The 17627-nt window shown below is 61.3% G+C and overlaps 1 protein-coding gene across 1 annotated transcript; it reads left to right on the forward strand.

Moving 5' to 3' along the window:
- Nucleotides 1–1552: 1552 nt before the first annotated feature.
- On the forward strand, nucleotides 1553–6524 carry LOC141975011 (serine/threonine-protein phosphatase PP1-alpha catalytic subunit-like). The gene is made up of 7 exons (XM_074935135.1): nucleotides 1553–1681; nucleotides 2687–2818; nucleotides 3061–3291; nucleotides 3904–4008; nucleotides 5171–5394; nucleotides 5729–5863; nucleotides 6209–6524. Exons 1-7 carry the CDS (start codon nucleotides 1594–1596, stop codon nucleotides 6317–6319), a joined length of 1026 nt encoding a protein of 341 aa, XP_074791236.1. The 5' UTR covers nucleotides 1553–1593; the 3' UTR covers nucleotides 6320–6524.
- Nucleotides 6525–17627: the final 11103 nt, after the last annotated feature.

Raw genomic sequence — 17627 nt, forward strand, 5'->3', positions numbered from 1 at the left:
GCAGGCTCCGGCCTTGGTCTCATTCCCACCCCCACCCCAGTTCTCCTGCTCCCCCCCCAACCAATGCCCCTCACTCTTGACCAACTGCCCCCCAGCTAGCCCAGGCCAACCCCCCCCCACAAACATGGCACCTTGCAGCCCCTCATGGCAGGCAGTGCCTGACCCGCCATTCAGCCAGGGCAGCGCGAAGCCAATTGCGTTAATGCTCCGACACTAAACCCCGAGCCGGGCTTTGAACCCCCCGGGCCTCCCCCTGCAGAGCTGCCATTGGGGAGGGGGAGACACTCAACTTGGACTCTCTCATCGCGCGGCTGCTGGAAGGTGCGGGGGGCCCTGGAGGCACGGGGGGGGGCCCTAGCATGGGGGGCCGGGACGGGAGGAGACCGAGAGGGGGCGATTGAGGGCGTGGGGCAGTGCTGGGGGGTTTGTCCAGTTGGATCCCACCCCCCAATGCACAGGCTGAGCTGGGCTGGGAGGGGGGCGGGGAGCCCCAGGGTGCTGTGGCTGGAATGGCCCGGGCCCCACACCCCCCATATCCCCCAGGGTCTGTCCCCCTGGGCCCCTCATCCCCTCCCCTCCAGGGTCTGCCCCGCCCAGGGCCCCTCACCCCCATCTTCCCTAGGATCTGCCCCACTGAAAACCCCACAGTCCCATCCCCCAGGGTCTTCCCCGCTCAGGGCTCTTCCCCCACATCTTTGATTCCAGCCCAGGGCCCCACACATCCATTCCCCCGCCCCCCCCCCCGGGCCCAGCTCCTCCCACCCCATGTGTACTGTGGGGAGGAATCCACGGGGGGCTGGTTTCTTGTGTGTCTATCCTGGGGGGGGGGGTGACTTTGTGAAGCCCTTGTCTCCAAGCCTGCCCCCCCCAGCCCGGCTCAGGGGGCTTCCTAAGGAATCTCCCCACATTGCCCCCAAGGAGCCCTCCCCGTGCTCCGTTCCCTTGTTCCCACCTCAGGGTGCCCAATCCCCTTGGGTCCTGCTCTGTGCTGGGGCCATTCCCAGTGGAGCAGTGCCCAGGTGGCACGGCCGGGCACCCGCCCCTTCCCAACCCCCCAGTCCAGCACGCTCCCCGCGGGCGCTGCAAACTGGTCTCCTCTTTGCTGCCATTTCCCTTTGCACCCGACCAGGCTGAGGCGGGGGCTGGGGGGGGGAGGAGGGCTGAGGCCACGGGGAGTGTGGCCCCCACCCCGCCCCCTGCAGCGCCCCCTGCCGACAGAGGATGGAATAGCCGGGAGCTCCCCCCCCAGCCAGTGCCCCCACCCCGCCCCCTGCAGCGCCCCCTGCCGGCAGAGGCTGGAATAGCCGGGATCTTCCCCCCCCAGCCAGTGCCCCCACCCCTCTCCCTGCAGCGCCCCCTGCCGGCAGAAGCTGGAACAGCCGGGAGCCCGCCCCCAGCCAGCGCCCCCGCTCCTCCCGCTCCGTCCCAGCGCTTCCCGCCCCCTAACAGCTGTTTGGCGGGGCTTAGGAGCTTCCCGGGGGGGGAGGCGGAGAAGGGACGCGGCAGGGGCGGGCACTTGCGGGAACAGGAGGGGCGGGGTGAGGGCGGTGCCGGTGCCGGTGCCGGTGCCGGGCAGAGGTGAAGTCGGCGCCTATGAGTCCAGGTCCCCCCCCCCGCAGAGCTGCCATGTCGGAGGGCGAGAAACTCAACTTGGACTCTGTCATCCGGCGACTGCTGGAAGGTGGGGGGGACCCTGGGGCCGGGGGGGGACCCTAGCATGGGGGGGGGGCCGGGAGGGGAGGAGTCTGAGCGGGGGCGATCAAGGGCGTGGGGCGGTGCTGGGGGGTATGTCCGGTTGGATCCTGCCCCCCCCCAGATGCACAGGCTGGGCTGTGGCGGGGCCGGCCGCGGGGGGCCCGGGGCGCCCCGGGGCGCCGGGGCTGGAACGGCCGCGGGCCGGGCGCTCCGGGAAGTTCCGTGTTGACTTTGTGGGCTCCTTTGTTTTCGCTCGGGTCTCCCGCCTGCAGCGCTCCTGGGCGGGGGTCGGGGCTGGCCCTACGGGGGGGGATGGTCGTCCCAGTGCGAGCTCTGTTCTCCCCGTGCTGCTACCAAACGGCCGGGGGAGATTAGCTGTTACTTCCCGGCACCCCTATAATACTAGGGGTGTTGCGGGGGGTGCCCCAGCTACGCTTTGTGGGTGGCACCTGACCCTGGGGCTGGACCCGGGGCTGGAGCAGTTGCTGAGCGGCAGATTATCTGATCTCGCATCCCCATGCATCACACATGCAAAGCAGACGCATCAGTCCTGTGTGTCATATGGGGAAACTGAGGCACGGGGAAGGGCGTGGCCCAAGGTTAGGGAATCGTTCAGAGCTGGGGAAAGAACCCAGGTGCCCGGCCTCACAGTCCGGTATCAGCTGCTAGGCCACCCTGCTTCTTAAAACGTGTGTATTCTGCCTCCTGCAGTGTTGGAAAGGACTCGAGTGTGCCCAGGAGCCAGGGGGGTGGGGAACGGGATGCAGGACCTGTCCCTCGAGTGGGCCCCGGCTCTGATCCTGCCCTTTGGCCGGGGGCAGAGGGGTGGTGCCCAGGCCTGCCCAGAAGAGCCTCCGGCAGTTCAGCCCGGTTGCCCCTTGGACCATCCCAGCTGGAGCTGGGGCCTTGCCCTGAGCTGTGGGTGGGTCTGTGAGCAGTACGGGGACTATGACCCTGGCCCGGCAGAGACGCCCGCTGTGCCGTGTTGCAGTGCAAGGCTCCCGGCCCAGCAAGAACGTGCGTTTGCCGGAGCATGAGATCCGGGACCTCTGCCACAAGTCGCGGGAGATCTTCCTGAGCCAGCCCATCCTGCTGGAGCTGGAGGCCCCGCTGAAGATCTGCGGTGAGTGGGCCAGGTCGGGGGGTGGGGACCCTTCCTCCCAGCGGCCATGGGGGGATTCCCTGCACCCCTTGTTCACTCTGCAGGGGTTCACTGGCCGGGGCTGGGCTGGGTGGGCAGGCCAGGGGTGGATCCGTGACCCCCTTGCTGGCCCTTTCCAGCGGTGGGAGGGATCCCTGGCCCTGGGGGGGAGGCGGGCTAGGCCTGGCTGTGGTAGCTGCTCCCTCACCTCCCGCCCTCCCCAGGCGACATCCATGGGCAGTTCTACGACCTGCTGCGGCTCTTCGAGTGCGGGGGCTTCCCGCCTGAGAGCAACTACCTCTTCCTGGGCGACTACGTGGACCGGGGCAAGCAGTCGCTGGAGACCATCTGCCTGCTGCTGGCCTACAAGATCAAGTACCCCGAGAACTTCTTCCTGCTGCGCGGCAACCACGAGTGCCCCAGCATCAACCGCATCTACGGCTTCTACGATGAGTGTGAGTGTGGGCCCCCCCCCCAGCGCCCGGCCCCCCGAGTCCCCCCCACCCTGCTCCCCTCACCCCTACCACGAGTGCCCCAGCATTAACCGCATCTATGGCTTCTACGATGAGTGTGAGTGTGGGCCCCCCCCCCCAGCGCCCGGCCCCCCGAGTCCCCCCCACCCTGCTCCCCTCACCCCTACCACGAGTGCCCCAGCATCAACCGCATCTACGGCTTCTACGATGAGTGTGAGTGTGGGCCCCCCCCCGCTCCCCTCACCCCTACCACGAGTGCCCCAGCATCAACCGCACCTACGATGAGTACGATGCATTCCTCCACCGCCCCCATCTATACTCTTGTACCCCCTCTGCCCTGACCACCATATCCCCTACACCCCCAACCGTGAGTGCGCCAGCGTCCAGGGCAGAGGGCAGCCTCTGCCCCGCATGCCGTGTGCTGATCCTGGGGTCCGGCAGAGGAAGGCCCTGCATGAAGTCGCTGCATGGTTCACGTGGCTCCCTGTATGGCCTGGGTCTCTCCCAGCAGGCCAGGGCCCAGCCTGGGCGGGGGCCCCGCTCCCGCGTGTCTCCCTCAGTGGCTGGGTCCGTGCCCCCGATTGTCCCCCACAGGCAAGAGGCACCACAACATCAAGCTGTGGAAGACGTTCACCGACTGCTTCAACTGCCTGCCCATCGCCGCGATTGTGGACGAGAAAATCTTCTGCTGCCATGGAGGTGCGGGAGGGGCCGCAGGGTGTGGGGGCAGTGCCCTGTGCCCCTGCCCCCGGCAGGGAGGGAGTCCGGCCAGTGGGGTGTTGCAGGAATGTGGGCTTCGTCCAGTGGAGGGCGCTGCTGGGGAAGGCAGAGGGCGCTAGGCCCCACGGGGCTGGGGGCACTTGATCAGGGCAGGGTGTTGTCATGGGGGTGGGATGGGGGGGTGCTGGGGCAGGGCTAGTGGATGCTGGGAGGGCTGGGTGGGGCTGCAAGGCAGATATTGGGGAGGGCAGGGAATTGCTATCGGGGCTGTGTATGGTGGGATAATTAAAATGTAAGCCCCTTCGTTTTCAGTTTTAAATGTTTTTTACTGGAAAATCCCCAGGTTTTACAAAAAGGACTGTTCGTTTTTTTCTGATTTTCGCTCTACTTTTGTGTCATTCAAATGTATATAAAGAACGTGTTTGATTAGGAAAATACAAAGCATCGCATGGGCGAAAGGTGTCGCGATAAGACGTGCGTCTGGGCGCCTACGCAAAGCTGCCGGTTGAACTAAGGCTGCCTATCGGCCTCGAAGATGCACGCCAGAAACGGGCACGCTCGGGGGGGCGCGCGCGTCTGACCTGCCGCGTACGCGTTTCAAGCCGTTAGCAGGTAACGGTGCGACGATCTGACGCGCTGAAACGGGAAGACAGGGAAAATCCGTCGGAATACGTTTCCCACCACAAGGAAGTATTCCAAAGTTTTCAGAAACCGAAAGAGGAGAAGAGGACGAAGGTGGGTGCATGCGCCCCGAAAGGTGCGGCCCCATTATTAACTGTCACAATTTACAGGCTAATGGTTCTAAGTCCACACCAGTAACCTGTTTGTTCAAACGAAAACTTTTCAATTTGGGGGTTAGAGCTCAAAGCGCATTGGTTAATGCTGTGACTTCCAGTCATCTGCTGGATACTCCCCCCTGTCCTTCCGGCCGCCAAGATAAATCCAATATTTACCCAGAAGAAATGAATTTTTGCTCTGATTTTCACCTGGGTTTGTTGTGGTGGTAATAAACACTGATAAATTCCTGGGGAAAATTAAATAAAATAAAAACTGAAAACGAAGGGCCCTATTAACATGCTGCCACAGTGGGTGGGGCTCCTGTGAGGGGCAGAATCTAGCGCTCATCTCCCCCTCCCCTCAGGGCTCTCGCCAGACCTGCAGTCGATGGAGCAGATCCGCAGGATCATGCGCCCCACAGACGTGCCGGATCAGGGCCTGCTGTGCGACCTCCTCTGGTCGGACCCCGACAAGGACGTCCAGGGCTGGGGCGAGAACGATCGTGGCGTCTCCTTCACCTTTGGCCCTGACGTGGTCACCAAGTTCCTGCACAAACACAACCTGGACTTTATCTGTCGGGCACACCAGGTACCAGCCGGGGGGGCTGTCGGCGGGGATCTAGGGGCACCAGAAGGGCTGGGACAGCTGGGGGTCGTCATGGAAGAGCATTGGCATGGGAGGAGATCGGCAGAGCTGTGTGGGGTGCTCTGCTGGCGGGGGTTCCCCTGGCTGGAGTGCAGGACCCTGCTGGCTGGGGGTGGTTTGCATTGTTCGGATCAGTCTGTTCCCATGTGGGTGACAGAGAGGGGTTAGTCTGTGGTGCCAGGCTGTGCCTGTTTGGGGGGCAGGCAGAGCTGGGGGCAGGGAGGGGGGTGCCGGGGGTGGGCAGGGCCAGACACGCCCTCCTGTCTCCCTGCCCCAGGTGGTGGAGGATGGTTACGAGTTCTTTGCCAAGCGCCAGCTGGTGACGCTCTTCTCAGCCCCCAACTACTGCGGCGAGTTTGACAACGCGGGCGCCATGATGAGTGTGGACGAGACGCTGATGTGCTCCTTCCAGGTGAGCTCCCGGCCGGGGGGTGTCACTCCTCGGCGGGGGTAACGGTGAGTGGGGGAGGAAACCTCCTGCAGAGGACAACCCCCTTCCGGTAACAGTCCAGATGGGGAAGGGTCTGGGCCTTAGAGGAGCTGTGGGGACCCCAAGTCTGGGCTCTGTGGCACCGAGGCGTGTGGGGGGGTGTCCCCATGGCAGCCACTTCTTCAGGTAGGGGGCGGGGTTCCAATTTCAAGAGCAGTAGATCCCCTGGGCTGTGGGGGCTGGCAGGGGCCCTGGCCCAGTACCTGTGACAGCTCTTGGGGGGCTGGGCCCCCCTTCCCTGCATCCAACCTGCCTCTCCTCCTGCAGATCCTGAAACCAGCTGACAAGACCAAGGGCAAGTACGGGCAGTTCAGCGGCCTGAACCCCGGCAGGCGCCCTGTCACACCCCCGCACAACTCGGCCAAGGCCAAGAAGTAACTGGCTGCTCCCCCTGCCCTGCCCCATGGACGGGGGGTGCCCCCCTCACTGCCCTGCCCCCGGCTTTCTGGCTCTGCGGTCCGGTGCTCACCCGCCCTGCCTGCCTGGGGCAGAGCTGAATTGTTACTTTTAAACTCCTGGAGTTTGAGACCAAAAATCCTGCTCCGGGGCGAGGGGGCCAGGGACGGCTCTTGATTTTGGGAGCGTGAGTTTAATCTTTTTGGATCAAGTCTGTTTTGCCAGTTGAGCCCCCATGCGCCCCCCCCCCCCACGCCCCATGCTGAGAGGATTCCTTCTCGAATAAATATTTACCAGAAATTCTTACCCATGGCAGGGAGAAGGGGGCTGGGGGGCTGTGCAGGGAATACCCCGTCCTGCCCCATGCTCAGGCTCTAATGCCCCTGGGAGTGGAGCATGGAATCTCCCCTCCACCCCTACGGCCAATGCCATGGGGGGCTCCTGCCTGACCTGTGAGCGGGGGCCTCGCCCTGGGTGGTGCCTTCTGGGCCCCAGCACCTCCTGACATGCCCCCGGGGTGGAGTGCTGACGTGTAGCCACTTCTGGGGAGAGCCATGCTGCCCCTCACTGCGGGCCAGGGGGTGTTACGGTGGGGCCATGAACTCCGCTGGGATCTACCTTGCTGGTGCGAGGGAGGAGAGCAGGGGGCCACAGCCCCTGCAGGGACCTTGATGGCTCCAGGACCCAAGAGGTCCCTGCCCGGAAGCGGGTGTTGAGGGTGTCAGAGGACACTGAGCCCAGATTGGCAAAGTGGGGGTCGCTGTCGCAGAGGATCTCGGGGTATCACAGCCATTACAATGGGGCAGGGGGTGTTGCATTGCTGGGGGGGTGGGGCGAAGCATGGGCCTGCTCTTCCTGCCTCCCATGTGGGCTGATACGAGCCAGGAGTGGGACCCAGCCTCCCGCTCTGCCTAGCAGGGCGGCCTGGGGACAGCCGGTTACTGGGCCCCAGGGCTGGGTGGGATCGTGCTCCGGGAGCAGTCAGAGAGTTACCGTGGGCCCCAGCCACTCAGCTCCGTAGCCAGCCCCCTCTCGGCCGGCAGCAGGGCTCTGCCAGCTTCCAGCAATTCGCCCTGGGTGAGGACAGTCCCTGCAGGGCAAGCTGGGGGAGACAGATACACCCCCAGCCCCCGCCGCAATCCCACCAGCCCTGCAAGAAGGACCTAGGCTAGCTTGGCTACTGTAAGAGGAACTTGGGGGATGGACTAGCCTGCCTCCCACTCCTGGCCCAGCCTCTGCAAGGTGCAGGAGGGAAAGGATCCTGGGGGTGTTCCTCTGAAGGGGGAGCTGAGCCTCTCCTCCAGCAGCAGCTGTGCCGGCAGCAGCCTGTTTTATTACACAACGCCGTCCAGAACCGCGAACCGTGCCATCCCCGCACCGCCAGCCAGCGGCGACCCGACGTCCTCGTCGCCCACAAGGCCCAGAAAAAGATCACCCTCGTCGACGTCCCGGCCTCCTGTGAGAACAGGACCCCGGCCTTCCGCGAGGCCCCAGCTCGTAAGCTGGAAAAGTAGGGACCCCCGGCCAACCCCCTGGGAGCGAAGGGCTACGAGGGGCAGATGGACGCCCTGATCGTCGGGGCCCCGGGCGCCTGGGACCCCTGCGACGAGCGTGTGCTGCGGGCCTGCGGGATCGGTCGATGCTACGCACGGCTCATGCGGCCCCTCATGGTCTCGGACACCAGCCGCTGGTCCAGGGCCATGTACACCGAACACGACACCGGCCACCGACAGGACCAGGAGGGGTGAGCCGGAGCGACAGTGAGAAAGGGACCGAGAGACTTTTTCCTTTGGACCATGTGGGCGGAAACCATAAGCTCACTGAACGTTAACTCTCCCCAAATGAGGGTCAATCCATCCTCATCCTCGTATCTGCTCGTTATGCTCCACGCCGGAACGTGGCCATTCTAGGAACACCATACCCCATATCTCACCGCCTGTGCCTTGCCCCATCAACCTTGTACCCCCCATCAGGGATACTGCAGATCACGTATTCCTTCCGCCACCCACTGCGAAACCGAACTTCGCACCCCTTGGTAATCTGTACCTCGCTCCCTGATAACCAGAAAGGCCGACGCTTTAGCTCTGTACGGGTCACGTTTCCTTTTTTAAACATCTTAAACAAAGCTTTGTTTCCAGGGCCACGTCTCTTCACAGGGGCTTGGAAGCAAAGCCCCTGCCCGCTCTTCCTGCCCTGCTCCAGCGAAGGTGAGGGGGTCGTAAAGTCCAGCTTCTCCACGCAGGCTCCTGGGGGCTTTTGGGGGGGGGGGGGCTTGGAGCCGGGCTGCAGAAGGTGACCCAAAGGAGCAGAGCTGAAAGAGAGGCAGCAGGATGCGGGGGGAACTCCCCAGCTTCCCCCTCCACCCACATGATCCCATTCCCCCCCAGGCACCAATACAGCCCCTGCACCCCCCCTGCCCACAGAACAGCCGGGATTCCTCTGACCACATTAGGGCCCCCCAGTCACCACCCCATAACTTTTTCTGTGGGGGGGGTCCCTGGCACAGCCCCCTCCAGGTCGCTGCTCTCTGACTCCAGGGCAGCGCCCAGATGAGGGCGTCTCTGGGGAAAGGTGGGGCTGGAGGGCAGCCCTAGCCCCTCCTCACATGTGGTCTCCGTGGCAATCAGGTAGGAATTGATGTCATCACCCGTGAAGTCATCAGCAGAGGTAGCTGGGGGAAAGGGCCTGTGGGGAGAAGGGAGCGGGGCTGGGGCCAGAGATGGGGTCCTTACCCTAGCCCCCTGGGGCCAGCCCGGTATCCCAGCTCTCCCACCCTTAGGCTTCCCCACAGAAGCTGCTACCTGAGTGGGCAGACGTCCTGCAACAGCAGCCCTATGAGGGAGATGGCAGCCAGCCAGTCCAATGGGGTTGTTTACTCTGAACCCTAATGACAACTGTGAGTGCCACTGTCAAACCCTCAGGGTCCTGCTTACCCATTGGCTGGCCAGGCCTGCAAGGTTGTGGAGTGGGCCTGTGAGCTGCTGTTGGGGTCTGACAAGGTGGCCAGGACCAGGTGCACTTCCAGCAGGGGGTCCAACAGGGCTAGCGCAGGGGAGTGAGACAGATGGGGAGGGGAGGGGAGGGGAGGGCCAGGACTTCACAGAGACAGCGCAGGGTGTGTGCAGAGAGAGAGCTGCAGCAGGTACAGGGCCAGGGCGTGACTGGGGCAAGGAGCACATGATTCCATCGGAGGAGAGCCAGCTCAGGGCACTGAGGTAGAGGAAGCATCCCCACCGCCCCAAAGGCCTGGCCATACCTGTTGGGGGAGTCGAAGAGGGGCACGTTGGTGGACTCGGCGACGCTCAGGAGACCAGAGGGGCAGACAGATGGGGCAGTGCGGCAGCTCCACCCTCTGGGGCTAGAGCAGAGGCGCCGTGGGGGGTGGATGCCTTGAAGCCGAAGGTGACATGGGACTGCTGCTGCCCCCGGCTGTCCTGGAGCTCGTCGTCAGAGCGGCACCATTGTCCTGCTGGGCTCGGGGGGCTCAGCATCAGGCCCCCCCCCCGGTGTCCCCACACTGCCACGCCACCCCCTAGGACCCACCGGCCACTCGCTATAAACTGCTGCCCAAGCCCCCCGCCCCAGAGATGCCAGCCAGCCCAGACCCCAGGGCTTGTGGAGTGGGACATGGGGCCCTTCCCCTCTAGGGGCTGCCAGCTCCAATCCAGCCCCATGGCAGGGGGACTGGGCTGTGTTGTGTCTTGCTGGGATGGGGGCTGGCTCCCCGTCTCCTCAGCCAGGGAGCTGGATGACCCCCAGCGTCACCTCGGCCAGCGTCACTGGGAAATGGACCACGACACCCACCGGCACCCAGCCACCCGAGGTGAGCGAGTGTGAGCCCCACCCTACAGTCAGAGCTGCAGCCTCCCACCCCCCTCTGTGCCGATGAGCGCCCCAGAGAGCCGGCTGGGCCCCCCAACCCTCCCACCCGCTTCGTGCCGACCCAGCACCCAAAGGAGCCAGCATATGTTCCTAATCCCTCTGCACTCCCCTCATCGATCCCTGCGGTTCTCAACCAAGGGTCCACAGCACTCCGGGGGGCAAGGGGGAGACTGGTTTCAGGGGTCTGTGGGGCCCCACAGCTGAAGCCCAGAACCCCGAGTCCCAAGTCCCTTCCCCCCGCAGGGCTGAAGCTGGAAGCCTGGAGTGCCAAGCCCCAGTGCCCCGTGAGGGAGAAGCCCCCAGCCCCAGAGGGCTCAAGCCCCAGACCCAGTGGCTGAAGCCCAGAGGCCCAGCCCCACTGGGCTAATGTCCCGCCCGCCCAGAAGCAGCCCCTGCGCTGGCAGCTGAAGCCTGGGGGCCGCCCCACTGGGCCCTGGCGTTTTTATAGCCTGCAGGGCAAATGGATTCCCTGGCCTTCCACACCCACACACCCCATAGGGCCAGGGCTCTGTGCTGGGCTTCCCATATCCCAGCCGGCACCGAGCCGTTAGCCGCTTTGCAGCAGCCGCCTAGCCCTGGCCTGCTCGCGAGCTGCCGGGTCGTCGCTCAGCCACCTCGACGGGCGGCCCCTGGGCACGGCCAGGCTTTGGGCGTGAAGGCGGACGGCCCGTGGGCGCGGCAGGGTGCGGAGGGCTCCCGTGCAAGCTAAGCAGAGCGTGTGGGGCAGCAGAGGCTCATGCTGAATGGGGCCCGGGCCATTGTACATGTGTGCGCGAGGGCAGGGCAGCTAGGCCCCCAGGCATCCGGGTGCCAGGCTGAACACTGCCGCGCCGAGGGCTGGCCTGGGCTGGGCTGGCCAAAGCCGCCTGCTAGTTCCAGCAGCTCGTGCGTCGGCCAGGGCTGGAAACCCCCAGGCCAAGCGTGCCCAGCTGGGGGGCAGCACGCCCCAAAGCAGCAGGGAGCCCCTCGGGTGAGGGCGAAGGGCCAGGAGCCCGGAGCTGCTGCCGTGCTATAGCCCATCCCCCCACCCACACAGCACCAGCTTCGGATGTGCCCCAAGCCCGGCACCGCTGTGGGATTTAGGTGCCAGCAATGGGGGTTGGGCACCTGAGCCTAAGTGACTTAGGTGCCACTGAAAGTCTCAGGGGCGCAGGGCAGCCCTAGCAGGGAGCCCACAAATCACCTGATGTAGCTGACGGGGGAGGGAGGGGCATCGGGCTCAGCCTCATTGCTAGAGTGGGAAACTGAGGCACAGAGTGGTCTAGCAATTGTTTCAAGATCACGTTGCTCTAAGCATTAGATCCTACCCGCCCTGAGCTAGAGATCAAGCCCGTGAGTCCTGACTCTCAGCCCTCCCCTGCTCTAACCACTAGACCCTACTCCCCTTCACTGGCTAGCTGCCCTGGTGGAAAGCCGTGCTACCCTGGCTCCCACCGCTAGGGGGTGCCCTCGTGCCATTCATGAACAGTCCTAGCCCTCCACCTGGACACTGCCTGCCCTCCCTGGGCCTAGCATTAGCTGCAACCGCTGGGATTCCACAGCTGAAGTAACAGAGCGGTTACATAGTGTAAGTGCTCGCTATTAGCAGTGGGCTGGGAGCCAGGCGTCCTGGCTCCCAGCCCAGCCCTTGGCGGGGTGCAGGGGCTGGTGGATTAGAACAGGGGGCTGGGAGCCAGGACTCCTGGGTCCCACCCCAGCTTTGGCAGGGGACGCAGTGCCACCAGTTTGACTGCCCATACATCAAGTCTTGCACTATTTCCTGGCTTTCCTAAAGCCCCAGCTCCTGGAGTCACGTTATCAAGCCCCTCGGCCCCCCCCCCCCCGACCCCTACACACTATTGTAATCGTCGTCGCACACGACTTGCCTTGTGAGGGCTCGTTTGAAAATTAACAACCCTGCCAGTCGCTATGAAATGGCCAGGGCCCTATTCAGGGTGCAGTTCGGCAGCTCCCTGTACGACGGTATTAGCTGCTCAAAAACCAGGCGGTGCTGCCCCAGCAAATGGCATCAAAGCGGCCTGGCTTAAACACAGCCGGGGCGGGCGGGTTAAACAGGGGCCTCAAGGCGGCCTGGGAGGTGCTGGCAGGACACGGAGCAATTTGCATTCGAGGAGCCCAGAGCCACCTTCCCGTTGCCTTTGTCACAGCTTGACTCAACTGCCCTTCGCAGGGACCCTGCCGAAGACGCCAGTGGCTCACAGGACTATAGAAGTCAGGGGCCGAGATCCCCGTTCACCTACGGAGACTTTGGGCGCAAGCCGGGGCCAGGAGAGGGGCGCCGGGGGGGGGGGGGGTAGCAGTCGTCATGAGCAAAGCCCGGGCCCCAGACTTGCTAGGTTAAGGCTGAGCCGTTTAGCTGCGTCTTGTCACTTAGATTTGCCAGGCCCCAGGTCTGTCGTCACCCCGGAGCCGGGAATTCACGCTAATGCCTGGCTCCTTTTGTTACTACCCCGGGGTTAGTTTTACTCTGCCCCAGCCCGGCTTGGTAATGCCGGTTAAAGGAACAAACTGTTAACTAGCGAGGCCTTAAAGGGCCGACGAACACGACCGTCCCGCTGAGTGTTCCCAGACAGGGCTGGCCCGTCCCGCACGCATGGCTCGGGGCTGGGGCAGCACCGGCCCAGGTAACCAAGGCTGGGGGACGCCAGCGGAGATCTGTGCTGTTGCCCCCAGGACCCAGGGCCCGACGCGGCAGCCTAGGGCTGCACAGTACCCAGAGCGCTGGACTGCCGCGGCCAGGGGCATGGTCTGGGGAGGCACTCGCGGGTATGGGGCAGGAGGCCACAGCCTGCGTGCACCCAAGGCCGGGACAGGGAGACTTGCAGGTTTCAGTTTAAAAAAGGAGTTGATTTCTCACCCTCTCGGCTGTAGCGAAAAGAGCATCTCCCTCTCCCTCACCCTCCTCCCAGGCTGTAACCAGTAAATCCCACTCCCCTTACAGAGTCAGGGAAAGAACCCAGGGTCCTAGCCTAGCCCCTCTAACCACTAGACCCCACTCCCCTCCCAGAGCTGGGATAGACCCCAGGAGTCCTGATCCCCAGCCCCCTGTTCTAACCACTAGACCCCATTCCCCTCCCCTCCCAGAGCGGGGATAGAACCCAGGAGTCCTGGCTCCCGGCTCCCCCATCTCTCCCTTTGGCTCTCTGGCTGTCTCTGCTGACAAGTCCCTAGGCCCTTTCAGAGGCAAGTGAGCTGTGGGGCTGACTTTGGTGACCCCTGCGGCTCTCTCTTCAACCCTGACTCGTCGACAAGCCCCAGTGGGAGCGATGGCTGGTGAGCGTCCTTGTCCCCTGCCCTGTGACGTAGGCTGGCTGGCAGAGAGCAATGCCCAGGATGGCCCAGCGCCCACTAGCACAAAGTTCAAACCTTATTTATACGCCTCTCTGTCTGGCAGCGGGGAGAGGTGAGTGGGCACCCGGAGCTGCTGGGCCGACAGCAAAGCGTGTTAAAATTGCAGGCTGACCCTGTGCGGTTCAGGGGGGTCTCCTGGTGCTGCTGGCAGCGAGATGCTGTAGGAAACGCTGTGATCTGTGTCCCAGCCTAGTGGAAGGTGGGGAGAATTGTGCACCTCTGCCAGAGGGAGCAGCCTGCTTTGTCTCTCGCTGGTTTTGGATTTGACGGGGTTGGGATTCTCAGACAGGAAGCCATGTTACGCTGCAGGCTGCCAGCAGGCACGGTTATGTGTGCACCTCGATGCCATGAGGGTAACACCCGCCCTTTGCAAACTAGCCTAGAAAATGATTTGCAGAAGACGTTTGCAGAAGATGTCACCAGCTACCTCTGCCCTTGGGCAAGTCACTTGCCCTCTCTGTGCCTCAGTTTCCCCTCTCCGTAAACTGAAGCTGGCACTACCGGTCTCCTGTGGTTAACAGTGGTAGGTGAACATTCAGGATCATTGCACAGAGCTCCGGGGGAGACGGGGAATAAGGAGTTTACACCCGAGCCCACCTCTCCAAATATTTTTGAGCCACCCCCCCCTTGAGCTCCTCAATTCCCCCCCTTCAGGCCAAGGCAAATGCCATGGGCACCATGGAAAATGTCAAAGCAATACAGAGGAAAGAAACAAGGGGCTGGTTTGGTGCATTTAAAGTTTTATTCAGTAACTGGTGTATGGAAACAGCCAAATGCCAACGGGGGCTTGGCGGGGGGGGGGTGGTGTAAGGCAGGGTTTTAACACAGCTGAGGCCAGGTCAGGAGGCTTCCTCAGCCGATCCCTCCTCTCCCCAGCCCACATAGGCTAGGCTGGCAAAGCACGACCCAAACCCAGCCACGAGGCGTTCGCCATCCCTGAAATCTCCCCCAGGCTCATCGGCCCGGCGGCTGCCGGGCTCAGGCAATCACACAGCAGCGACTCAGGCCCTGTCTGAGTAAGGAGCGGGACTTTAAGACGTCTCCCCTTCCACAGAGGAGCCCAGCGCCAGCCTTTCTGCAAACCCTGCTCTCAGGCCAAGTACCTCGCCCGCGGCGGGCCTGCCCGGAACTACATCTAGGCCTCAGCTCAGTGCCCGAACCCGAACCCTGCCTGGGCTCCCAGGGACCCCTCGCGGGAAGGGGAGCAGGCCCTGCACATGGGGTTTGCTGCAAAGTGCCTGCAAACGGCCTGAAATGAAAGGGGGGAAACAGCTGGTTAAATGGCCTTTGTGGCAGGTGTAGCAACACCCTGGCAACCACCCGGCTGCTTGTCGAGTGCACTGTGGGCAGCTGTGCCCTGGCTGGGGGAATCCCCCCCAAGAACACAGGCACCTGCTAGTCTAGACCCAGCTCTGCAGCAGCAGGTGGCCTCTATCTTCCCCTGGACTCAATGGGATCTGGGTCGAGGAGCCCTGTGATTTTTGCACCAGCCCTATGCCCAGGAGAGACAAGCCCTTTGCCATCATTGCTTTTGCTTCCTGCCCCAGTTCAGTGTCTTGCCAATCCTGCAGAACGCAGCCACCACTGAGGGCACTGGTTCAAAACTCTACCGTGTAAAGGGGAAGCCAGGGCAGGGCCAGCTAGGAGGGACAGCAAAACGTGTTCCAAGGTGGTTTAGATAACAGCATTCAGAACGCCGGAGGCCTGTCTACACCAGGGCACCCAACATTGCTAGGGTTACTGTAGTTGAACTGCTGTTAACAGGGGAAGCTTGCAAAAATCTTCCTCCTAAGGCTTGCAGGGCACAGACTGAACCGTGACAGAGAGGGGCAGGACAGACGGCCCCGCAGGCTGCTTCATGGAGAGAGAAACCACTCTACCCCTCCCCCTCCAATACCTCACTCTGCCACTTTCCCCCCCGAGTGAGCAGCTAAGAAATTCCAACTAGCCCTTGGCCCCACAACTTTCAGCCCCCACCCCTCAAAGCCTTCAGGAAAGGAGGAATTTACTAGAAGGGAGAGCCACTGCCTGGGAAAAAGAGGTAGAATTTCTTTCGTGCATAAAAGAAGGAACTTGCGGAAACATTTAGAACCAGGGATGCCGAACGAGGCAAGTGGCAGGAGATCAGTTTAGCACCATATGAAGAATTTGTGTAGAAACAGGCCACCTGTCTGGAAGGTAAGGCGGGGGGAAGAGAAGAGAAAAGAGAAGAAACCAAGGCAGAAAGTGAACAGAATCAAGGCAGTTCGGTTTAGCTCTTGCAGCCAGCATTAGGACAAGTTTCACCTGAGCAGGTTTCAGGCAGAGTTTTTCCAACAGTCTCAGAAGAGCTTAACACTCAAATCCCACTGGAGTTGATGTTTAATTGTCTTAGGTTCCTTTGATACATCCCCGCTTGCCCTATTCAATTCCTTTCCCTTGTCTCACTGGGTGGGAGACTTGGCTGAAGCTCAGAACCCCACAGGTCCGTCACACTCACCATGAGCCGGGATGGGGCCTGTGGCACTAAGATCAGGTCAAATACAATTAAAGAAATTCCAATTCACTAACCCTGCTTGAGGACTGCAGGTGAGCCACGCAACTGTCTCCACGTAAAAAAATAATGAGTGCAATTTTTAAGCTCCTTTCCCTTTCTGACAGAGCAGCGCTCTTGGCTTTTGGCAGAAGGAGACTCTGGCAGGAGGCCAGCTGATGATGGAGAAGAGCGGGAGGAGAGTAAGTTGATTTTTGGAGGCACCTCTGCCACGGAAAGGGAACGGTCTCTGGGCCACAGGCTTTGTCCTCTGGGCCGGACCCAGCGCCTATGGGGAAAGGTGGCCTTTGGATCAGGTCCTCTGCAAGACAAGGACTTGGTCCAGCGCTTTGCCAACAAAAAACAGATCCACCACTTGTTAGTAAAGCCAAGAAATGTGTGGAATTAACATCTGGAGCCCCATTTCCTTAGCAGCGCTCCAGGACACGGAGTACAGAACTTCTTCTTATAAAGGTCTCTGTATTTGACAGAAAGACACCAGCTCATGTTGGATTGAAGGCCCAGCATTAGAAGTTGGTTTAGGTAACGGAGGACAGACGCTGCAGAACCCAACATTCGTTCTGGGTACAGGTTGCAGTCGTGTTTATATAAAAGGCAACAAAGTTTAGAGAAGTTACCATAGGATGTTTTTTTCCTTCTTTAAGAGTCACTTGGTTTAAATAAGTACGTGCAGCTCGGACTACGTGAGCGCAGCCAACCCGTGCCTTATTCTGCAGGCACATGTGAGACTTCAGGGGACGCATTCAAAGCCACTGAAGAGCAAGCTCAGGCTTGATTACATGGATACGACAGCCGAGGAGGGGAATAGAACAGACGGCGGCATATTCTGAGCCATCTCTAACTGCAATCAATCCATGCAGCAGCCCTCGCTTAAATCAGCAGAAGAGTCACGCCCCAGGGAGCTAGAGTCTAATGACTGATCATCCTGCATCCACTAAGCTACCATCAAAAGCCCTTATGGAAGGGTAAGTGGCTGGGGAGTATTATACCAGTAATGTCTGCGTAATGTCTTTTTTCAAGTAAAAATGCCAGGGTAAGGGTTATTTTTTGGCTGTGGAGCCAGATGGTCACAATTAAAGATGGGGTTAAAGAGGGCAACTGACAGAGATCGATAGATTAACATTATGCCGCACAGTTAATGATTAATATCAGCACATTTGCCAGGCAATTTACAAATAGGTGTGCCCACTGCGGAAGATAACCTGGAAACAGAGTTTACAGAACTTGTAAGAATCTCCTTTGTTTAAATTATATATAAAAAACCAATTCAAGAAAGCAGGCCCTTAGCTTTGACCACATGCTTAAGGTCTCATGGAATTCAAGCTTTCCTGAATTGAGAGTCAGAAGAACTGGAGGGGCGGGGGGGAAAAACCTCCACAAACCTTATCCCCTCATTGAAAAGGGAGATGTAACTAATTAAGAGTCTACATTAATTACAAAGAGAAGGACACGGTGAAGTTTCTACTGATAGTTTCCATTCCAAAATTTAATTGATCATATTAGAATAGAAATTTTAACACTTGG

This window comes from Natator depressus, chromosome 20 (genome assembly GCF_965152275.1).
Source record: "Natator depressus isolate rNatDep1 chromosome 20, rNatDep2.hap1, whole genome shotgun sequence".
Classification (NCBI taxonomy): Eukaryota; Metazoa; Chordata; order Testudines; family Cheloniidae; genus Natator; species Natator depressus.

Bases quoted from the DNA above. Each gene is read 5' to 3' on its own strand.
- LOC141975011 (XM_074935135.1), top strand. From the start codon at position 1,594: ATGAGTCCAGGTCCCCCCCCCCGCAGAGCTGCCATGTCGGAGGGCGAG. The intron at 1,682-2,686 runs GTGGGGGGGACC...GCCGTGTTGCAG, and splicing joins CATCCGGCGACTGCTGGAAG to TGCAAGGCTCCCGGCCCAGC. The intron at 5,864-6,208 runs GTGAGCTCCCGG...CTCCTCCTGCAG, and splicing joins CGCTGATGTGCTCCTTCCAG to ATCCTGAAACCAGCTGACAA.